This window comes from Typopeltis vanoorti, chromosome 21, assembly GCF_054136105.1.
Source record: "Typopeltis vanoorti isolate ZY-2024b chromosome 21, IOZ_Tvanoo_1.0, whole genome shotgun sequence".
Classification (NCBI taxonomy): Eukaryota; Metazoa; Arthropoda; class Arachnida; order Uropygi; family Thelyphonidae; genus Typopeltis; species Typopeltis vanoorti.
This window is the reverse complement of record NC_143569.1, coordinates 106,164,643-106,187,471: the sequence shown is the minus strand read 5'-3', so window position 1 is coordinate 106,187,471 and position 22,829 is coordinate 106,164,643. Positions and strand designations below refer to the sequence as shown.

At 34.8% G+C, this 22,829-nt stretch overlaps 1 protein-coding gene across 3 annotated transcripts in view; it reads left to right on the top strand.

Moving 5' to 3' along the window:
* The window catches only part of LOC150095173 (BTB/POZ domain-containing protein 6-like), a 65,066-nt gene extending 42,486 nt beyond the window's left edge, over positions 1–22,580 (top strand). For 2 of the 3 annotated variants that reach the window (XM_090410987.1, XM_090410985.1), the window contains exon 3: positions 5,202–8,844. In XM_090410987.1, the coding sequence (XP_090267113.1) occupies positions 5,202–6,279 (1,078 nt within the window). In that variant the 3' untranslated portion in view covers positions 6,280–8,844. Of the gene's footprint in view, positions 1–5,201; positions 8,845–22,200 lie in introns of those variants that run through there. The other variant, XR_016550118.1, reaches the window with a different exon arrangement.
* Positions 22,581–22,829: the final 249 nt, after the last annotated feature.

Below are 22,829 nucleotides of genomic sequence, written 5' to 3'. Positions count from 1 at the left end.
AATCTGCATTTGCTGTTATTATTGATGTTCAAAATTTTCGTTTTCATTGCATTAGTTTGTAATGCCAGTTCTTGGGCTGCTAGAATAAATCCTTCTGTTTCTTTTTTTCTTTTTTCTTCTTTTTTCCCCCTGTTTTATTTTTATTTTTTTTCATTTTTAATATAGTCATTATTATTATTATTATTATTTTACCAACTCGTTTTACCAACAGAAATCTGAGAGACTCGATTCTTACAGCAAGCGAGAAAACAAGGCCGACAACAACGATCCTAACTGACAAGAAACTCCCAGCACCAATCTATATAACGGAACACTGGACTCCATACTTCAAAAATCTTCTATACCAAGCAAGGAAGACAAAAACAGAGAAAAACTACAAGTTCCTGTGGACAAAGAATTCCAGATATATTTGAGAAAGAGTGAAAACACTCGAGTATACATAATTACAAGTGAATCCGACTTACACAGCTTACCAATATGAAACACTAACTCTTTACAGCCTTAAGAATAAGATATTAGAACTCATTTAAAAACTATATAATGGAGATTTCAAACATAGGCGAAGATATCCAGTCAGACAACATAAACTTCAAAGTCTTTGACTCTTTGAAGAAATGGTCAGACAACATTTCCACCAACACCAACTTCACAATCATACACACAAACAAAAGAAGTATAAAAAAACACTGGCTTACATTGATAACACAGCTGAATTTTACCACGCTAAACATAGGTGCGCTAATACTGACCGAAGTTGCAATAAACGACACAGAAATTTACGCATACAACATAAATAATTATCAAACCTACAACTTTTGTAGACCTAACAAAAGAGGAGGTGGAATTGTGGCATTTATCAAAGAAAAATACAATGTGACAGAAAAACAAACTCACTTCGAACATGCGGAAACACTAATTTTGGAACTCACAAATAGCCACAATAGTATCAAATACACAATAAACACAATATACAGATCCCCAGATAATAATCCACTCAGTTTTCTTCACGAGTTACAAACACGGCTAAGCGGAATCGAACCGCGTACAACACACAGGCTCATCCTAATAGGAGACATTAACATAAATACACTTGACCACGCTTCTTCAACCACTAACACATATCTTGATAAACTAAGTCAGTACAACATAAACCCTACCATTAACTCCCCAACAAGAGAAGAAATACTCAATTACTCACTAACACAATCATGCACTGATCATATCAATATACGGGCTCCCATCCATACATATACATCATCAGTAATTAACGTAAAAATTGTCGATCACTACTTTGTCTCAACTTCGTTTTTTTACGTTACGTACTTCTCCCACCCACCACCACAAAAGTCGACAAAACTGGATCATACCAAAGAGCATTGTCGATAACCAAGCAAAAAATACAGACTGGAATTATCTACTTAAAATAAACGATCCTGTAACATTATACGAGAATTTTCAACTAACGTTCACAGAAATATACAAAAAAGCAAGAAAACCTACACAAACGAGGCGACAAACAGACAACAATCCATACATAAATGACGACATACTAAATACTATTACTGAAAAAGAAAATCTATGGAAAAAACTTAAAAAGTCACCCAGTAACACACATTTACAAACCTTATACAAAAACACAAGAAATCAACTAACAACAAAAATTCGTAGGGCAAAAAGACGCTACTCCTTCCAAAAATTCATGGAATATAACGACAACATTAAGCAAACATGGTCTACATGTTTGCTTAATGTTGTCTACACTCAACGAATTAGTAACCCCAAAAAAGAAAACTTCAGCACAAGATTTTATTGCAAAAAGCTTCGTTCAGGACACAAACCAAGAGGAACTAGCAGACTCATTCAACCATGCTTTCACAAACAACATCACACAACTCAAAAAAAGACCAACTACCAACGATCAACAAAAAACTACAAACACAGAGTCAACAACAAGCGATGTATTTTCCACCCATAACAAAACAGGAACTGAAAGAAGCACCCCTAAAAGTAAAACCAAAGGTCACTCCAGGAATAGACAAAATAAGACTCACAGACCTTATAACACACTTTGAACAAATAAATCCAATACTTTTGAAACGCGTGAACATAATATTCGACACAGGCATTATTCCACAACAACTAAAAACTGCAGTAATTACGCCAATATACAAATACGGCAAAAGAAACGATACTCAGAACTACAGACCAATAGCTACACTACCAGTCATCTCAAAAATTCTAGAAAAAATAACACACACACCAGACTACAGAACTATTTAGAGAAGTACAACATCATATCACAAAACCAATACGGCTTTCAGAAAACAAAAAGCACCATTACTTTATTAGAAAACATCGCCGACTCAATAAACAAAGTTTTCGACAAAAACAAGTACGCCGTCCTTATACTGCTTGACTTAACCAAAGCATTTGATACACTTGAACATGACATACTACTCACCAAACTATACTCAATAGGTATAAGAGGAACACTGCATACATGGTTCAAGAACTATCTCTCAAACAGAACAAAAGTAACAAAAATAGGTACATGTCACAGTCGGAGTATACAAGTAAAACACGGTGTACCTCAAGGTGCCATATTATCACCCACTCTATTCAACATATACATTAACGATGTTCATAACATATCCATAAGAAGTCAAATATTTCAATACGCAGATGACACTGCACTACTAGCAATCCACACAGACATTAACACAGCTTTTTGCAAAGCACAACAAGACCTAAACGAAATCACAACAAAAATTCCACCAAAACGCAATTCTAATCAACGGCACCAAAACACAGATGTTGATAATACACAACCCAAGAATCATACGCCCCGCATCACTATCGATACATTGTCACACATACCGCTGCATTAACAGCAAAAATACCTGCCAATGTTCCGAAATCAAATCTGTAACACACGCAAAATACCTCGGTCTCTATATAGATTCCCACCTTAAATGGACAAAATATATAGAATACCTACACACCAAACTCCGGATCATCGCAGCAAAACTCTTCCAAGTTAAAGACATTATTTCACCAACATAAAAAAACTCCTATATCAGGGTATCTGCGAATCCGTACTCAGATACGGAATACTGTCTATTCAAATACATCAAACAGCCACCTAACAAAATTAAAAACACTACACAGGAAAATCGTGTCAACAGTGATCTGGACACCTTACACGCAACAACCAATATCCGACAAGCACATGGCGATACACAGAATTCTGAGCATTAAAAACCTGAAACACTACATGATATTAACATGGAATTACTTCAACATCATCTATCGAAACAACAGAGACGCATATCGTATAACACGACCTACAACAACTCTCTACATCCCCACACCCTTCAACAACTCATACGGTTCATTTGTGAGATCACATCAGATACCAACGCAACTCAACAACCTACCAAGAAAGTTAAAACATGTAGATAACTACAGAACATTAAAAAACGAACTCTGGAAAATATACCAACAAAGTTAAGAAACCATTAACACTAATATACACATTACAAATCACTAGCATCCAATTATTATTATTAAAGACCTCCAGGAAGTCAAAGACTAAAGTGGAGAGCCATTCTGAGGTCATACCTCTTAAACTCATTCACTCCACATTTGCTTATTGAAGCGGTACTGCATGTAGATACATGCAGTACCGCTTCAATAAGCAAATTCTTCCACTCGCTAAAAGTAGCTTATCTTCGATATGTCAAAAAAAAAAAACCCCTTAGATTGTAGATCTTTATAAAATCAACAATCTTTCTCATATTTACCAGAATCTGCAGTCTACAAATTCACTCTTTGTCTTCACAAAGTATATTCTATTATCTCTGTCATTTTCATAACTGTTCTCTGTTCCTTTTACAAAGCTTTTGTATCCCCCCCCCACTAAACCCAGGATATTTGAAATTTAGCTTCCTGTCCAACATACCTCCAAGATCTCTCGCCTCATCAGTTTCTCCAAACATAATCTCTCTAATTTAATGCTCGGTTGGAAATCTCACCACTTCATGTGCAGACTTTACACTTACTGACATTGAGCTGGTCGTAATTTGTCCACGGATCCACAGTCTATTCGTATCTTCCAGTAAGTGCCGTCTATCGATGGCACCTTGCTTAACTTTGTGTTATCAAAAAACAAATGAACATCTTCAGGGTCTTTACGGTATCCTTAAATTAGACATTGAACAACAATGGGCCAAGAACTGACTGTTAAGGTACATCACTCATCACCTTAAATCTCGCAGATTTATACCCCAATATACCCTTCCGTCAACCATCCACTAATGCAAGCCAATAGTTTGTATTCCACTCCAATATTCTCCAGATGTGCCTTTCATTTCGCATTGTATCAAATGCCTTAGCAAAGTCCAACAGTATCATAACGTATCGATTCCCTTCATCCATCTCTCTCATAACATTATCATGAACCACGTGCAAATTGCTAAAGCGTGACCTTCCTTTAATAAACCCAAGCTGATCCTTTGAAAGTATCTTCTTTCTCAACCATTTGCTTTCTTAACAACTTTCTAAAATCTTTACAATTACTCCAGGGATACTAATAAGTCGATAGTTAGACACATCGGTCTTGTCGCTACCTTGGTGTTACGGGGCTATCCTGCATTTTTTTTTCCATTCGAGGAATTGGTTTTCAGTTAATCTTGTTCACAAAAGTGTTGTTCGATTTATTGCTTTTTCATGAAGTGCGTTTTCAATGATTTGTCTTTCGATGAATTACCTGTTCGGTTAACTGTCTTTCAATGCACAGTTTTATATGAATTTTCGTGGAACCTCGCAATTCTTCATCATCAAACGACCAAAACACGACTCTAACTTAACGACTATTGAATAAAATGGAATTCGAAAGGATGTACGAATAACAGATTTTGTTTGGAATGTTATTATTTTGATCCTGATTTTTACTCTCTTCATATTCATGTCTTAAAACGTACGTCGAAAATGCGATTAATTCCGGACAGTGAAAGAGATGCATTTTGAATAGAAACGAAATGTGTTTATGGGAATGTATAAATGAAATGAAGTGAAAATATGTTTTATTCCTAATTTGATTGATTTGCACTTGTTCTGGAATTGAAAGGAGGCTTTGCTTCCTTATATTATTATTACGTAATATCAGTTTTAATGTTACCTTTTTTTCCCTTGCTCTATAGATATTTGTATACAGATTTGGTGGACTTTACTTCGATAGGAGAGGCTGTAGATACCCTTGCCTGTGCGCGAAGATACGATTTAACCGAGCTGGAACATCAGTGCATCGAATTCATCAAACGGGCGTGTGTAGTGTCGTCAGAGAACGTGTGCAGTGTGTTACAAGATGCAAAGAAGTTCGCCCTGAAGGACATCCTCTACAAGTGCCACGTAGAAATTGACAAGAACACGGAGATGGTCATCCGTACTCCAGATTTCTTGCAAGCGGAACCGAAAACATTGGAGTTCATCGTGAAGAGGGACACTCTCAACATTTCCTCGGAATTCAACTTGTTCCAGTGCATTCACGAGTGGGCGGTGCAGCGGTGCCTCAATAGGGACGGGGAAACGCTGCGAAATGCGCTGAATCCGCTTTTGCCGCACATTCGATTCCTAGCTATGTCCACTGAGGAGCTATTCAGTGTCGCCATGAGCGAATTGTATACGATGCAAGAAATGAGGCCCGTTCTGTACAGAGAATGCAACGTGGCTGCCGCAGGATTCTGCACGATAGAGAGACCCAGGAAATACAGGCCGTTCTACGCTTTGACTCTGCAAAGAAACCAAATGGCCGTGGCTGACTGCATGTACGACGAAGACGATGATTCCGAAAGAGTGATTGTAGTGAGCATTAACGTGACGGAGGGATATCTGTTCGTAGTCGGACTCCAGCTGGACTTTAACGAAGAGCACTTCTTGTACGAGCGAATGCTGCAGAACGGAAAGTTTTCTGTGACTTGTCAAGTGACGAGGGGGGGAAAAACAACAGAAACGGATTTGTTAGAGAAGCTGTCTCGGGAAAACATCGGTTACTACTTAGACACCCCTCTGCACTTGGTTGAAGGAGAAAGAGATGCAAGAATCCAGTTCACGTTTCGAATTGTAGATGGCAGAGTGAGGAGGAAGTGGGTTTTGCACGCCCAAACAGCCTCGGAAATCCCACAAGTAGGAGTCGATTGTCCGCGTACTCGCTTTGGATTGACCGTCTTTCATTCAGTTTATCATCGTGATGTCGGAATAGATCTGCTGTGGAAACCGTGAACCACGATATGAGGATGTGGCGCTCTTGCTAACTTTATGGTGCACAAGTTAGGTGCTACCAAAACACTGTGCTCTACTGATACTCTGTTGGTGTGTTGTATACCGCATGAATAGCAGACTTACAAGTTAGTTTGCCATGAAGTTAAATGTTTTGGTATTTCATTGGTCAACCCTTGTAATGAGAGTCTCAGTAGTCGAAAGGTTAATGCTGTAAAATGAGCTGAAGTATTATTTTTTTAATGCCATGCACTGTCAGATAAGTTAGAGGCAATTTTTCTTTATTCCGGTAGGAGATGAGAGGCAGGTCCTTTTTAACAGGAATTTTGATTTAGGCATTTCAGATGTGTTTATTGCAGTTGGTTGGAATCACGACATTAGGATACATAGCAATATCTCAAATATGAAGTCAAAAGGGTCATCCATAAAAATAATAAAATGGGTCTGATGTAATGAATGTGTGGCAGTAGAGAGATATGAAGAAAGTGGCAACGCTTTCAATTTTAAGAGTATGTTCAGCCAATCAAATATAAAGTAAGTCTCTTTTAAAGAAGCATATGCAATCTATTTTGGTAGACACATCAATGTAGGTACTTATCCTAGGAGTGGCATGTCGAAAAATGAAGTAATTGTAGTACTTTATAAAGTAGTATAAATAAGGAACGTGATACACACGTTTTGTTTGTGAAGGCAAAGCAATTCTTCTTCAGAAATCTGTGTACTTTTTGTACATGATCACTTTGTTATTAATTACTATGTCTGACATTGTATCCAAGACAAATAATGCGGTGATTTTTTTTATGTAACTTGCACTCATGAAAGGCTGATTTGTAAACCTATGGGTGGTCTCCAATCAGCAGGAAGGTAATACAGTATATTCTCTATTGATTAATCTGTAATTGTTGTAATTTAGGATATTTACTCTTTTTATAGATGGAAACAATGACTACTTGCTTAAGTAATCATTGTTCCATCACTGGTTCTTGAGTAATCATTCTGGACTGGTTTGGGTGAGTGGTTAATATATCCGGTCTCCAGGCAACCAGCTGCGGTTTCAAATTATCATTAACTGTGAATGGCTGTGTGTTAAGGTGGGAGATGCCAGACTAAGAGAACTGCCTCACTCTTATTGGGTGTCAGAAGTGGCTTGAAAAAGTTTCATGTTTGCTCTCTAGAAAATGATTTCTAAATTACATAAATAACAAAAAAATATTAAAAATAAACATAAAAATCTCTTAACTCATATATATCGTATTAATGTATTTTAGATTGAAAACCTTTCTCAGGTGGGTATCATTTAGAAAAGAGTTTTATTTATAGGTTCATTTCAGATGACAGAATTCCCAGATTTGACTTAAGAAATTTGCATGGGCCCCACAAAAGAGAGGGTTGATGACGTGAGAAATTTCTTCAGAATTGAAGTTGTAAAGCACAAATGAATTGGTTTTAGGAATCAGATCACCAGTACTCTGTTAGTATGATTTCGTAAACTTGGAAAGTATTTCTATCATAAAGCAATACTTAATCAATGCCTTTCTACATAATTATGGCTTAACACCTCCATCGAAACAGGACTCATCGTACGAGGCCGCTCTACAACACGACACGATCTGTTGCTCATTGTTGCGGGGTTTGGAAATGCCAGTTTCAAGGAGAAGGAAGTCCTACTTCCATTAGAGACAAAATCATGTTCAATCAAAAGATCCATATAAAATTTTCCCTTTGTCATGACGAGAATCCACCCCAGATCTTTTCTGGTAGAAGTAAGCATATTTCCTTGTTCATCCAAATGCACTTCACGGGCTCCATACTAAATTGTTTATTCAAGACCTGTTGTCGAAAACACTGTTGCTTTGACGTTAGACGATGTGAGCCACTCCAAGCCGAATTTATGACCAGCATTAGGGTGTGCCAAGGGGGATAGCTGATATCTGGCAGACGTGTTTAGGAAGGGGTGGGGATAGGAAGAGAGTGGAATGTGTTCGTTCTCCTCGGGCACGAGCCGGTCATGGTCGAGAAGTATCGGTGTGGTTTATGGGAGCAGGATGAGAGAAGTACGTGTTGTTGTCCACTGGGCGTCTTCCCAGTCATTTGTATGGAGCGGGGATGTTTTTGTATCTCTAAGCCTCGTGGAAATTCCCTTAAGTGCTTCTATTTTGTGGGATGGTGGTGTAGAATTCTATGCGTATAAAGTTATTGTCTGGTGGGAAGAATAGTTGGATTATCATTTTATCGAGTGCTGTGTTTTTTGGGATATAGTTTGGATTTTGAGGGGATGCGTTGTCCTCGTGTTATTTTCGAGGCGAGGATTACGTAATTTTGTTCATACGTACATTTTTGTTTATTTGTTTTAATATTCAATTAGACTGCATTGATCTTTGTTAATCCAAAACTTTGTTAATCCAAGAATGATCTTTGTTAATCCAAAACAATGTTTTGGATTAACAAAGATCATTCTTGGATTTTGCATTTTTTTGCAAATGGATTAGCTATTTCAGATTCTCATTGGTTTCTTGAGGATTTAAAGAATTTTCTACATGTAGAATTAAATATTCTTTAAGGCTGTAATTGAAGTTTTTAGTTTTATTTATTTTATTGATGTTTGGATGCACTGGAGTGTAATTTCTTCCAGATTTAATGATTTTTATATTGTAGCATCGATTACCACATTTAAACAAGGAATGACACAGTGAGAAATACCGAATCAAGTTCAAATCATTTACAGGAAGTAAGAAACAGAAAAACAACAATAATACATCTAAAATACGAGTAAATCACCCAGCACAAGTACAGACATTGTCAACCAGCTAGAGGAAAATTTCAAATCTACTTTAAAAACAAAAAACTAGAAGATACATCTTTAAAAACAAACCATGACCACCAAGCAACAAACTCCCTTTCATGCAGGGAATTGATTCTTACTCACCGTACGCAACTAAGAAAACTCTGACAGTCAAACAGAGCAAAATGAAATATCAAAATCGGCTTTCCAAATGAAAGCCCTGAAACAATACTTTAAAAAAAAAAAATTCCATCAATTGAAATCCTGTATGACCTTTTCAGAAGTTTGTAAGTCTCAATCATATCACCCCTCTTTCTCTTGTTTGCTAGTATCTATAGTCTACAAATTTTCAATCTCTCTTCATAATCCGCCCTGATATCATTTTTAGCAGTCTCCTTTGCACTCTCTCCAATATATCAGAATCACAACGGAAACCAGGAAACCAGACATGCGCACAATAGTCCTAGTGAGGTCTTATCAAGGCCTTGTAAAGAGGCAAAATGACATCCTTATCTTTACATGTAAACGATCGTTTCAGCATTGCAATTATATTTTCGAACTATATTTGTAATCTTTGCTCCATGGCCCCTGAACTTCAGCTTGCTATCTATTAACACTCCAAGATCCCTAGCCTCATCGATGTTCCATTATACAGTAGTGCCTTATACTGATTATACTATAAAAATGTGTGCGGGATCTTAAAAACAAATATATTATATTCAGTTTAATTTATACTAAATAAAAATCAATTTAAATACTAAATACTATATTAAATACATTTAAATACTAAAAAAATATAATTTTTACTAAATATAACTAAAAACAAATTTCTCCAAACTATTAATATAAATTGTTTCTTTTTTCTTAACAAGGATTATTGATTGGGATGAGTGCATGCTATTAACAGAACGCATCGGATAATACTCACCAAAAAGTAATATTTTCTTTAATGCAGTCTTTGTTTTGTTTTTTTAATGTAGCTTAAAAGCATCAGGTATTATTGTTATCTATTAAATAACTTAATTCTTTCAAGTTTCCTCTTAGGAGAAATATTGTTCCACTAAAACCGTAATTTTCAAAATACTTTAGTCATCACGTGTATCCTCACTTAGTTTACAGAAACCAAGTGAGGTTTTTGTTGCACCTTTTCATGCAGAACTGTCGTTCTGCATGAAAAAGGTGCAGCTTTCCTAAATTCATAGAAACCGTTTTCCTTCCAGATAATCTGTTACCTGTCAAGAAGCTGATATTATCAAATCTTACATTTTTCTTTTTCTAAACGCACTTTTACTCTTTCACTCCATGCAGTAACAGTAAACAGCGTCTGTGAGTTGACTGCATATTTTTCTAAAATTTCAATTTAACTGAATGTTTTTAAGTCTTCATTCATATTTGTGTGATAATATTCTACATACAATGAACTTCTTTCTTGTAACCATAATTAACGCTACGAATGTGTGTGAATGTTTAAGAAACTCCAGTCAGAAAATAAGACTGATAGGTGATTACTGATTTTCCAAAAACAAAAATATTTTCTCAAAGTAAAAACGGTATTGAGATGACGAAAATCGATTCTGAGTTTGAAAACCAAGCGAAAATCAATGGGAGGTGAGGGTGCCTGCAAGCACCCTCACCTCCCATCGATATTTCCTCACACAACAAGGTGGTACTGGTGGGAGACGAACACGTCATGCTCTCTTCGTAGCTCCACCTTCCCCCTTCCTGAATAGACATTAGATGGTCTTCCGCACACCTTCCTGTGGGTCAGTTTGGAGTGCCTCCATATCTTCTGACATTATTTAAATATTGTCGAAAGTTTTATTTGAACACTATCGCATGCTTCTAAAACATCTTTAAAAATACAACCGAGTACTTCATATTCTAAATTTAAGAAATCAAAACATTGATTGGTCGATATAGAAAAATAGCATGCAGGAGTATAAATGATTCTAAGCCAATAAAGTTCAGCACTGCTCAATGGATAGAGGTAAGCATATTTCCTTTTCTTTCTTCGAAATCCGAACCTCTGAGAACCAGAATAATTAGGCTTTTTTGTCTCGAATGAGACTCTAAATTCCTCAGCACAATAATAAATATTCCAAGAGGAATTGGTATAATCACAAGCATTTATTGAAACTTTTAATGTAACAAATTGAATAATCTGATGATGTGAAATTGTTTAGATCACCTTCCATATATGATATACGTGTTTCTTTTTAATAAAATTATCTGTTATCATTTATTTTAATAAAATATATAAATTAAGTAAATTATGAATATAATAAAATAATATATCATTTCAATGATTTTTATTATTTAATAATATAAATTATTATATTACTTTTAATAATAAACTTTAATATTAAATAAAATTAAGTGACAATTTTAGGATGATAAAATAAATAAATTCCGTGTTATGATACAGCGTTCTCCCTTTATACTAGCACCCCCAAATTTTATCCGGGCTCCGGAACCAGCATAGGCTGACGAATCAGACCTATGGCTGGGTCAGTATTCCTGACTGTAATCCGTGTGTGTGTGTCCTCGGACCGGTTTGCGGGAAGAAAAACACCAGATAAACTGGCAGAAAAAACCCTGCTGTCCACCCCCTAGACTTGGCTTTAGCTGAGGACCTAGGACACTCCTACCCAAGGAATATGGTTGCGAAGCGCAAAGCCACTAGGCTAACCTAACGGACTTTAGGATGATGAAATTAATAATAATAATAATAATAAAGAAGATCTGCTCAGATTTTTAATAATTTTGAAAAAAAAAGGTATTCATCACGACATCGTGAAAAATATTGGAAAAGAGCGGATGTATTTAATTGCTATTAAAAATAAAGTAATAAAAAGGTAACGAAGATAGTCTTAAATATTCTAACGATATAAGCATTCAAATTCCTGTTATGATATATACTAGAGCCGCCGTATCCCAGTGAGTATTGACGAAGCCCTTCGGTGAGAAAGAGCCGGGTTCGATTTCATTCAGTGACGTGAGAAACTTTCGATGAAAGGTGAGTCAGCCGTCTTATTCGGAGGTAGAGTTTTCTTTCACCCGGAAAGTGGAGTTATTCGTCCCCAAGAACAGGCGAACCTTCCTCATGAAGTCTCTCTCTCTATATATATAGAGAGAGATTATATATAGAGAGTCGATATAGTCTCTAATATATATTCTATTATCACATTTGTGAGATATAAACGTACCACTTAGACAAAGATTACCCTCTCTGAAACTCTCTTTAATATATATTTAAATAAAATAACAAAAAAAGGCATGTTATTGAAATACCCTCAAATATGAATTTAAACAAACATCTTTTGCAGGTAATCGAGAACTACCGTTCTCTACACGACGCTTCAGAAAGAATTATTCTCAACCGGAAAAACAGCCCATTTCGCGATAATATTCTGAGCAGAAAAATCCAAAATGTGGATGACACTGACTTGTAGAAGTCAGTGTCATCCACATCATTCCCAGAATTCTTTGTGTTGTCCTCACAATTTTGGCAGTGTGTCCCTATATTTCAGATCTGTACCCCCCCCCCGCATGGTCCAAGAGTCAATGTATTTGCAAATTTGTTGTCATTTCCTAATTATGTCACATCTTGTACTAAAAAGAGCCAAATATTAATCAAATATAAAAAGGTTGTATTACATTCTTCATTATTTATGACAATTATTGTATTATTATCCTTTTTCAAATAGATATTCAAAATAATTACCGAAACAAAACATGGTTACAGCAGGTGATTTGGTTTCTACGAGCATGAGTGTACAAATAGTCAAAAGGTATCATACACCTTCTTATTAAATTACTCTGAATTAGGGACAGATGTTGACAGTTTTTCACTAGGTTATACTAAAAATTGAAGATGCCAAGACATTATATTCTTGGTTAAATCCTTTATCCAAGTGTAAGCAAACAATGTTAGCAAGATACTAAGGCAATTGATGTGCAGTTATCAGCCTCTATATACAAGCCCAGTTGTGAAGATACTTCACGTGTAAACATCGCTTTGCTTACACCTGGATAAAGGATTAAATCCTTTCATTAAAAACTTTCTGTAACTGATGAGAACTCAATGAAAGTCAAAAGCAGTCTGGATAGTGGCCCTTCTTATAATGCATATTACGGGAAGGGCCTGCATGTTTTTATTCCTATCACACCCTATCAGATATATTCTTTTTTAATTTCTTCATAAATAATGATCAATAATATAATATAATCATTTTTTAAATAAAAAAATTTATTTTATTTTAATTTTTTATTTTGTAAATTTTACAATAATAATTATATTATAAAGGTATATTTAAAAGAAATCTTTTAAATTTACCCTCATAATATAAATTCAAAATTTCCATTTTCACGTTCCTTATTTCAAAACCCAGTTAACGCTTTCCATCCTCGCTGTTTTCTAATCGTCGCTCGATTAAAATTTCTTTCAAGACTCACAACCATAGGCGCTCCGGCCATATGCGCAAGGTGTGCGACGCACACAGGCGCCATAGAGGAGGAAATACTAAAAAAAAAAAAAAAACGTTTTCTTAAAGTGATTTTTTTTATTTGAGGGGGGAGGGATAGGGGCGCCAAGTAAAGTGTTGCACACAGGCGCGCCTCTGTCCTGCTCACAACCAAGCATCATAGAAGGTCACTTGAACGCCACACGTACATGAAACATGGAAGTTCTTAATTTTACGTAAAATACTTCAGTAGATTTAATTTGAACCATTTCGTCATTCTACATTAAGTAAAAGTCCGTTGCAGTCGTTTTTTATTATTTTTTCATTTTAATAAGTAGGCGTTGTTCTTAAGAAATAAATGGGACAGTCTTATGCTTTATCAAGAATAAGACTTCTTCACGCTTCACGCGCAGCTCGCATAAAGTGCGTAATATGATAACCACGGCCAATGCCTTTCCTGCACTTTGGTTTTGGTTTTGGTTTGGAGGGAAATCCCCTCCCAGCTTGAAATGTGTTCCACGTGACTTCCTTTCGTTACAAGGAAAGTGCGTTCGCCTTGAACTGAAAACAGACGAACTGCAGTGGGACAGAAATTAAGCCATATATCTCGTTTTTTCCTATACATCCAGATTTCTATTTCTAAATATGATTATTATTATTAATAAAATTTATTAATTTTAAAATTTAAATTTTATTAATAACGTGTAGGACATTAACATATTTAATAATTATTTATACATTCAGGTTTTTATTTTAATTATTCTTGATCACCATGCGTTTTGAGTATTTAATAAATTATAAATTATTTAGTATAAATTAAATCGAATATAATATGTTTGTTTTCAAGATCGCGCGCATTTTTTTATGGTATAATCAGTATAACGTACTGCGATGGATCATCGATAAGGCCGTCGACAAGTCTCTTCAATGTACTACGTGGTGTTCTTTTTATCCTGGATGATTTATATCGAAGTCCTTGTTTGACCATCTTTCTTTTGGAATCCTAGTAGTGGTTCTTGGATGAATTCTTGTACTGTTACGTCATTAACTTCAAGATCAAGTGAAATTTAATTTCTCTACAACTGCGAATTCTGCAGGTAATAGATAACTACTGTTCTCTACACGACGCTTCAGAAAGAATTATTCTCAACCTGAAAAATAGCCGATTTCGCGATAATATTTTGAGCAAAAAAATCCAAAATAGTGGCTTTTAATGGTGTAAGATCCAACAGAAATAAATTATCAATGAACATATTGGAACAAGTTAAATCATTTATTTATTTAGTATGCATCTTTCTATGTGAAGTTTTCGAAAAGCACATCAATATAAAAATGAGAAAATACCTAAAATAAAGGTTGAAAAAATTCTGGGCATAAGCCTAAAACCCACCTCAAATAATCCATCTAAAAGGGTGCAAATTGCATGCAGTGTGCATCAAATCACCCTTCATGTAATTTGAAGGAGCAGAGATTATTCGCAGTTGTAGAGAAATTAAATTTCACTTCGTCTTGAAGTTAATGACGTAACAGTACAAGAATTCATCCAAGAACCACTACTAGGATTCCAAAAGAAAGATGGTCAAACAAGGACTTCGATATAAATCATCCAGGATAAAAAGAACACCACGTAGTACATTGAAGAGACTTGTCGACGGCCTTATCGATGATCCATCGCAGTACGTTATACTGATTATACCATAAAAAAATGCGCGCGATCTTGAAAACAAACATATTATATTCGATTTAATTTATACTAAATAATTTATAATTTATTAAATACTCAAAACGCATGGTGATCAAGAATAATTAAAATAAAAACCTGAATGTATAAATAATTATTAAATATGTTAATGTCCTACACGTTATTAATAAAATTTAAATTTTAAAATTAATAAATTTTATTAATAATAATAATCATATTTAGAAATAGAAATCTGGATGTAAAGGAAAAAACGAGATATATGGCTTAATTTCTGTCCCACTGCAGTTCGTCTGTTTTCAGTTCAAGGCGAACGCACTTTCCTTGTAACGAAAGGAAGTCACGTGGAACACATTTCAAGCTGGGAGGGGATTTCCCTCCAAACCAAAACCAAAACCAAAGTGCAGGAAAGGCATTGGCCGCAGTTATCATATTACGCACTTTATGCGAGCTGCGCGTGAAAAAGTCTTATGCTTGATAAAGCATGACTGTCCCATTTATGTATATTATTTCTGGGAAAACTCCCATGTCCCATTTATTTCTTAAGAACAACGCCTACTTATTAAAATGAAAAAATAAAAATAAAAACGACTGCAACGGACTTTTACTTAATGTAGAATGACGAAATTGTTCAAATTAAATCTACTGAAGTATTTTACGTAAAATTAAGAACTTCCATGCTTCATGTACGTGTGGCGTTCAAGTGACCTTCTATGATGTTCGGTTGTGAGCAGAACAGGGGCGCGCCAGTAGTATTCGCGCCTGTGCAACACTTTACTTGGCGCCCCTGTACCCAGTAGCAGGCCAGCAGTGTCCGGCGCCTGTGTGCAAAACTTTAGTTGTCTCCCCCATCCCCCCCTCAAATAAAAAAATCACTTTAAAAAAACGTTTTTTTTTTTTTTTTTTTTTTTATATAGTATTTCCTCCTCTATGGCACCTGTGTGCGTCGCACACATTGCACATATTGCCGGCGTCTATGCATACACTTTAGTTGGCGCCCCTATACCTCTCCCCCCAATAAAAATCCACTTTATAAAAACTTATCAGTGAGTAAAAATGAAATATATTAATTATTAGTTTATTGAACAAAAAAGCAGAAATTACAAAAATATGTATAAAAAAACAAACATAGAAGATTTATTTTATTTTATTTTTTTTAATAACGAAACCTGTGGTGCGATCATAATTAAAAGAAACACACGTATTAACCACAGTGAAAATTATTTAATTGTAAATATTTCATTCTAAGTATCTTAGGACATCATCGGTACAGTAGTTTAAAACAATGATAGGAATAACATACAGTTAGGGCCCATGATTACAATAGAATCTCATTAAACGTGCGTAACGTGCTACAGAAGTCAAAAAAAATATTTAACACAATTTTGTATTAGTAAAGCTAGAGAACTTTCTTTGTATAAACGTTCATGTTTATATAAAGATGTAAAAGTTTAGACTTTTCCCAATGGATCCTATGGTTTTGGATTTTCAATACCGTGTTGAGAGAGGCAAGATTTCTGCGGTTTAAAAAGACGAATGTGGTCTTGATGGTTTTTTTTTTTTTTTTTACTTCTGTAGCACGTTTAATGAGATTCTATTGTAATCATGCGCCCTAACTGTATGTTATTCCTGTCATTGTTTTAAAGTACTGTACTGATGATATTCTAAGATACTTAGGGTGAAATATTTACAATTAAATAATTTTCACTGTGGTTAATACTTGTGTTTCTTTTAATTAAACATACAAGAAGGGTACAAAAACAACAAAAATAATTTGAAAAAAAAATAAAGTAAATAAATTTTTAGTAACTTACAAGTATATAAAAATAGGAACATATTAAATATTATTGGGTAAAGAAATGGTTAAATAAATATTGAACAGGAAGAAAATCACTTAGTGAATTGAACTTTTCTAGTTTTCAATAAAGAAAATTCTCGATAATATCATGTATATCAAGTTCATCCAAAATATCTGACCCTATCGATATAATGGGAAGATCTGAAAGTCTGTCTTGTACCATTGTGGAGCGCAAGTAGTTTTTAATAATCACAAAGAATTCTGGGAATCATGTGGATGACACTGACTTGTAGAAGTAAGGAGACTCTTGTTCCATTGTATAAGGCTTTGATTAGGCCACACATGGACTTCTGTGTACAGATTTGGTCACTTGGTTTTGAAAAGGACAAAGAGATGTTGGAAAGGGTCCAGAGACGACTCACTAAGGTAGTTTCTGATCTCTGGAATGTCGAATATGAGGAAAGGTTGAGAAGATGCAATTTACAATCTAGTGGATGGGGGAAAGAGGGGGTGATATGATAGAAGTTAGTAAGGGGTTGTTATAGAATCAATGTTGGAGAGGTTTCGTAGCAAATGGTGGGAGATCAGTAGACATCCCTGGAAGCTGTATAGGAGGCTGTGAGAAGCAGGTTTTTTGCATGCAGAGTTGTGGATGGGAATGCCTTGCCTGAGAGTGTGGAGTCAGCAGAGAATTCGAGTGTGTTTAAAGCATGGAATGATGAGCTGTGTATATAAGCAAAGGACCTACTAGATGAGTCTTTGACTTCATGGGGTCTTGGGATAATAATACTAATAAGTTTCTGATATCTACAAAGATAAAATGGTGTATTTTTGTTAACTTTTGAAAAGTAACCCCCCCCCTCCTATACTGGTTCTTATCCCTGTTTAACATAGTTTCGCACTACATGAGATTTTATAGGATCCTAATTACCATGCAATATGAGGGTTACCTGTGCTTTCATACATAAACTAATTACATTTCCAGAAATATTGCTAGTGAGCCTCCCTGCGGCGTGAATTCATTCTCATCAATTTCTGCTTCAAAAAAAATAGAAGTCCCTAAATTAATTAGATTCTTATCTTAATTCTGTCTGTTGAAATTCCATGTTTTTTTAAACTTAAATCTCTCAGCAGATCATATAATTCACTTTGTGTGAACCATTGTGGTTCACTCTCAGTCTGGTAAGCAATTTCGGTTGCTTGTATTGATATCACATTATAAATCACATAAAACATTATATGGGTCAAGGAATCCTGTTGGCGGAGGCATTTAAGTTGGAGACAACTTTCATTAATTGTGAGGCCACTGCCCTGCCTTTTGAAGGCTGAAGCAGCTTGAGAAAGTTACGTTTGGTCTCTAGAAGATTATATATACACACACGGGAGAAAAGAGGGTTGGAAAGTTCTGATAAATATCTGCAACAAAAATTATATTAAAGCAACTGATATAACCACAAGAAAAAACATATCTTTAAACCTTTTAATCCCCAGTTTTAATCATATTGTGATAATATTTTCTTTTTCTTTTAGGATATATAAGAAGACATAAAATTAATTTTTGTTCTAGGTGTTTATCTGAACTTGATATATATATATATATATATATATATATATATATATATATATATATATATATATATAAAATATATATATATATATATATAATATATATATATATATATATATAAAATAAAAAGACCAGTTGGCCAAGTGGTTAGCATTCCTGTTCTCTAACCAAGAAGTTGTCGGTTCGAATAATTCTGTGGGCATCAATATTTGTCGTTATCTTCAATAAGCAAATCAGTATGAGACCAGTGCTTTGCATACTAAAAGCTTGAAGCAGCTTGAAAAAGTTCCATGTTGGTGTGTAAACCATGATTTTTGGACTATGTAAAAAATACATAAAAAATACAGAGAAAAAAAATACAGAGGTTGTCTGCAAGAATAGAAGAATTAGAACTCCATGGTGGACACAGGAAGTTAAAGAGGAAGTGAAGGAAAAGAAGAAAGCATATCAAAAGTTCCTGGCAAATAAGTCAGCTTGTGATCTTAGAGAATACAGAGACAAATGTAAGAAAGCAACGGTAAGCGATTTTTTACCACTATGTATTGCTAAATGAAACAAGTAGTGACAGCACAGTGGTAAAAACACACTGAACCAGGCATGCAATCAGGAATACATTTCCATACTTGAAGTAGAAAAACCCTGAAATGTAGAAAGGCAGATGGAGTAGATAATATTTGACCAGAAATGCTCAAGTATGGAGGTATAAAAGTCTTACAGTGACTGCACAGCTCAGAAGGCCTGGGCAGAGGGGAAATTTCCAGATGATTGGAGTAGAGTTCTCATAGTACCCATATATAAAAAAGGAAAATAAAACTGAATGGGAGAATTACAGAGGTATTTCATTACTAAGTGTTCCTGGTAAGATATATGCAAGTATACTTGAGAAAGGTTGAGAAGAATTGTGGAAGAAAAGCTTAGAGAAGAACAAGCTGGATTCAGGTCAAATAGAGGCTGTCAGAATCAGATCTTCACTTTACGACAAATAGTCGAGAAAGCATGGGAATATAACAAAGATCTGTATTTAAGTTTTGTCGATTTGGAAAAGGCATATGACAAGGTGCCAAGAGAGAAGCTATTCAATATGCTGCAGTTATATGGTGTCAATGGGGCATTATATCAAGCAATACTTAGTCTTTATTTGAGTTGTAAGTGAGCAGTTAGAATTGAAGGAAACACAGGAAGATGGTTTAATGTTAAATCTGGTGTCAGACAAGAATGTACATTATCCTCTCTGTTATTCATTATCTATATGGCTCACATTATGAAGGAAAGTGGTATTAAACATGATATCAAAATTGGAGATGTTAATGTCAGCTCTTTACTTTATGCGGATGATGTTATTCTACAGGTCTGCAAGATTCCCTGACTAAGATGAATAACTGTTGCAATAGATATGGAATGAAGGTCAGCATTAAAAATACAAAGAAAATGAAAATAGGCAGAAGTATTTAAAATATCAACTGCATTGTGAATGGAGAACCTATAGAACAAGTAAAACATTTTAACTACTTAGGCACGATTTTTAGTGAAGATGGTAAATTAAATATGGAAATAGAAAACAGAATCAACAAAGGTGGTATGGTAGGAAGTCAACTGAATAAATCATATGGAATAAGAGAGAAATTAGTCAAAACATTAAATTAGCTGTATACAAGACAGTGTTAAAACCAATTTTAACTTATGGATCTGAGAACTGGGTCAGAAGTTAAACACTTGACCAAAGACTAGAGACCGCAGATATGAGAGTCCTGAGAAAGATTGGAGGCGTGAACAGATGGCATCAATGGCAATATCATATTAAAAACGAGGATATTAGGAAAGAACTTGACATTGTCAGCATCCAGGAATGCGTTAGCAGAGCTAATCTCAGATGGTATGGTCACTTAAATAGAATGGGAGAGGAAAGATTAGTAAAACAAGTGTTAGTTACCAGGTTTTCAGGAAAAGGACCGAGAGGAAGACCAAAATATAGGTGGAATGATATACTAAAAGTGCCTTAGTAGATAGAAATATAAGATCTGATAATGTTGGAGTCTTGAGATTTAACAGATTGATTCGGAGGAAAATTGTAGATAGGAAGTTAGTAATCATGTAAGTTTCATGTACTACTATCATATCCTGTACATGTCAGGAATTTGATGATGATGATGAAAATTATTTGGTATAAATTAAACTGAATATAATATATTTGTTTTTAAGATCCCGCACACGTTTTTATAGTATAATCAGTATAACGCACTACTGTATAATGGAACATCGATGAGGCTAGGGATCTTGGAGTGTTAGTAGATAGCAAGTTGAAGTTCAGGGGCCATTACGCAAAGATTACAAATACAGTTCGAAAATATAATTGCAATGCTGAAACGATCGTTTACATGTAAAGATAAGGATGTCATTTTGCCTCTTTACAAGGCCTTGATAAGACCTCACTAGGACTATTGTGCGCATGTCTGGTTTCCTGGTTTCCGTTGTGATTCTGATATATTGGAGAAAGAGTGCAAAGGAGACTGCTAAAAATGATATCAGGGCGGATTATGAAGAGAGATTGAAAATTTGTAGACTACAGACAGTGCCGTAACGAGGTGCCCGCCACGGGCGTAACTAGGTTTGGGGCGCAAAATGTAAAAAATCTAAAAAATTAAAAATAAATAAATAGATATAAAAGTCCGCTAATTTATATTGTATTTTTAAATTTCGGCAATACGCCGTTTTAGACACACAAATTCTGCAACTCATTTTGATGGGGTTAATAGTAAGTATTTAACATATTGCATTTAGTAAAATTTAACTTATTGCATTTAAATTTTTCAACATTTTTGTTATTTTTGGGTTAGGTCGCAAGTTAGAAACTTACCACAGGCGCTTCATACCCTCGTTACTGTACTGACTAAAGATACTAGCAAACAGGAGAAAGAGGGGATGATATGATTGAGATTTACAAACTTTTGAAAGGGTCATACAGGATTTCAATTGATGGAATTTTTCAATTTATGGAGGATGGGGAAAGGACCAGAGGGCATCCTTTGAAATTGTGTGATTGGAATGGATTGCCATTGGATGTGGTGGGTGCAAGCACTGTGAATGAATTGAAGAATAAGTATGATGGCTGGTTTGTGCAGTATGTGGCCTCCCTCGATGAGTCTCTGACTCCCTGGAGGACTCTCTTCATAATAATAATAATAATAATAATAATAATAATAATAATAATAATAATAATAATAATAATAATAATAATAATAATAAATCTATTCTGAAAGCTATACACAGATGGCTTGAAGTAAAGGAGCAGAATGCTTTCCAGTCTGATATGAGGCAGAACTGAATCTTCAGCAGGGTCAATAGTTATGAAGAGTCAGGAGTTTATGAATTAATTCAGAGTATTTTTTTTTTTATTATGCTGTTGTTAAATATGCATTTTATACTTTAATGTGCACCAAATACTTTATCAAGTATTTGGCCATAGGCAGTAAATACTGGAAAAATATAATAAATAAAATAGACTTCTTCAAGTGGAATTCAATTTGTCATTTCACATTTAATTAGAAGATTAATCCTGTATTATTAACCCTGTATATTTAATTAGAAGATTAACACTGCTGTATACTGTTTCTCTAGTTATCTTTATCATCAAAACAAAAGGAAGTTTCAACATTGACGGAAGTAAAATAGAGACAGCACTGAGTTACGAGATGTAATTACCGCTGGTCAAATAAAACAGGAAGTTCATCCAGGAAGTTGTTACACCGTTAAGATGCAAGTTTTGTTCTCATGGGACGTTGTGATAATCAACATTTTGTGCGCCCAAATCGAAATGTGGTTCGAAATGAAATTTAGACTGCATTTTTATAATAATTTGAATTGAAATTTTCTTAAGGAAATTTTGGTTGTAAGTCGGGTGTAGTTGTTTTTATAATTCAATTCATTCCTCATCGATAAAATGTATGCTGCTAATAATGCTCATTTCTATTCGAAAACATTAAATAACTTTTGTAGAAAAAAAATATTTTCTCTTAATAGATATAAAAAGCACAGCAAAAAAAATAATAATAATTTTTCTTTTTTTCATATTTTTCAAAAATTACATTCCCACTTGGAGTTATTAGACTGTAAGTTAGACAAGCTCCAAATGAATGTTCAGGGCTAAAAAGAATGTTGCTTACGCCAGTGTCACAGTTGGATCCGAACTCAGTCTACAGTAAAGTAAAGACATTATCCACAGGACCACTACAAGACTGGCTTACCCA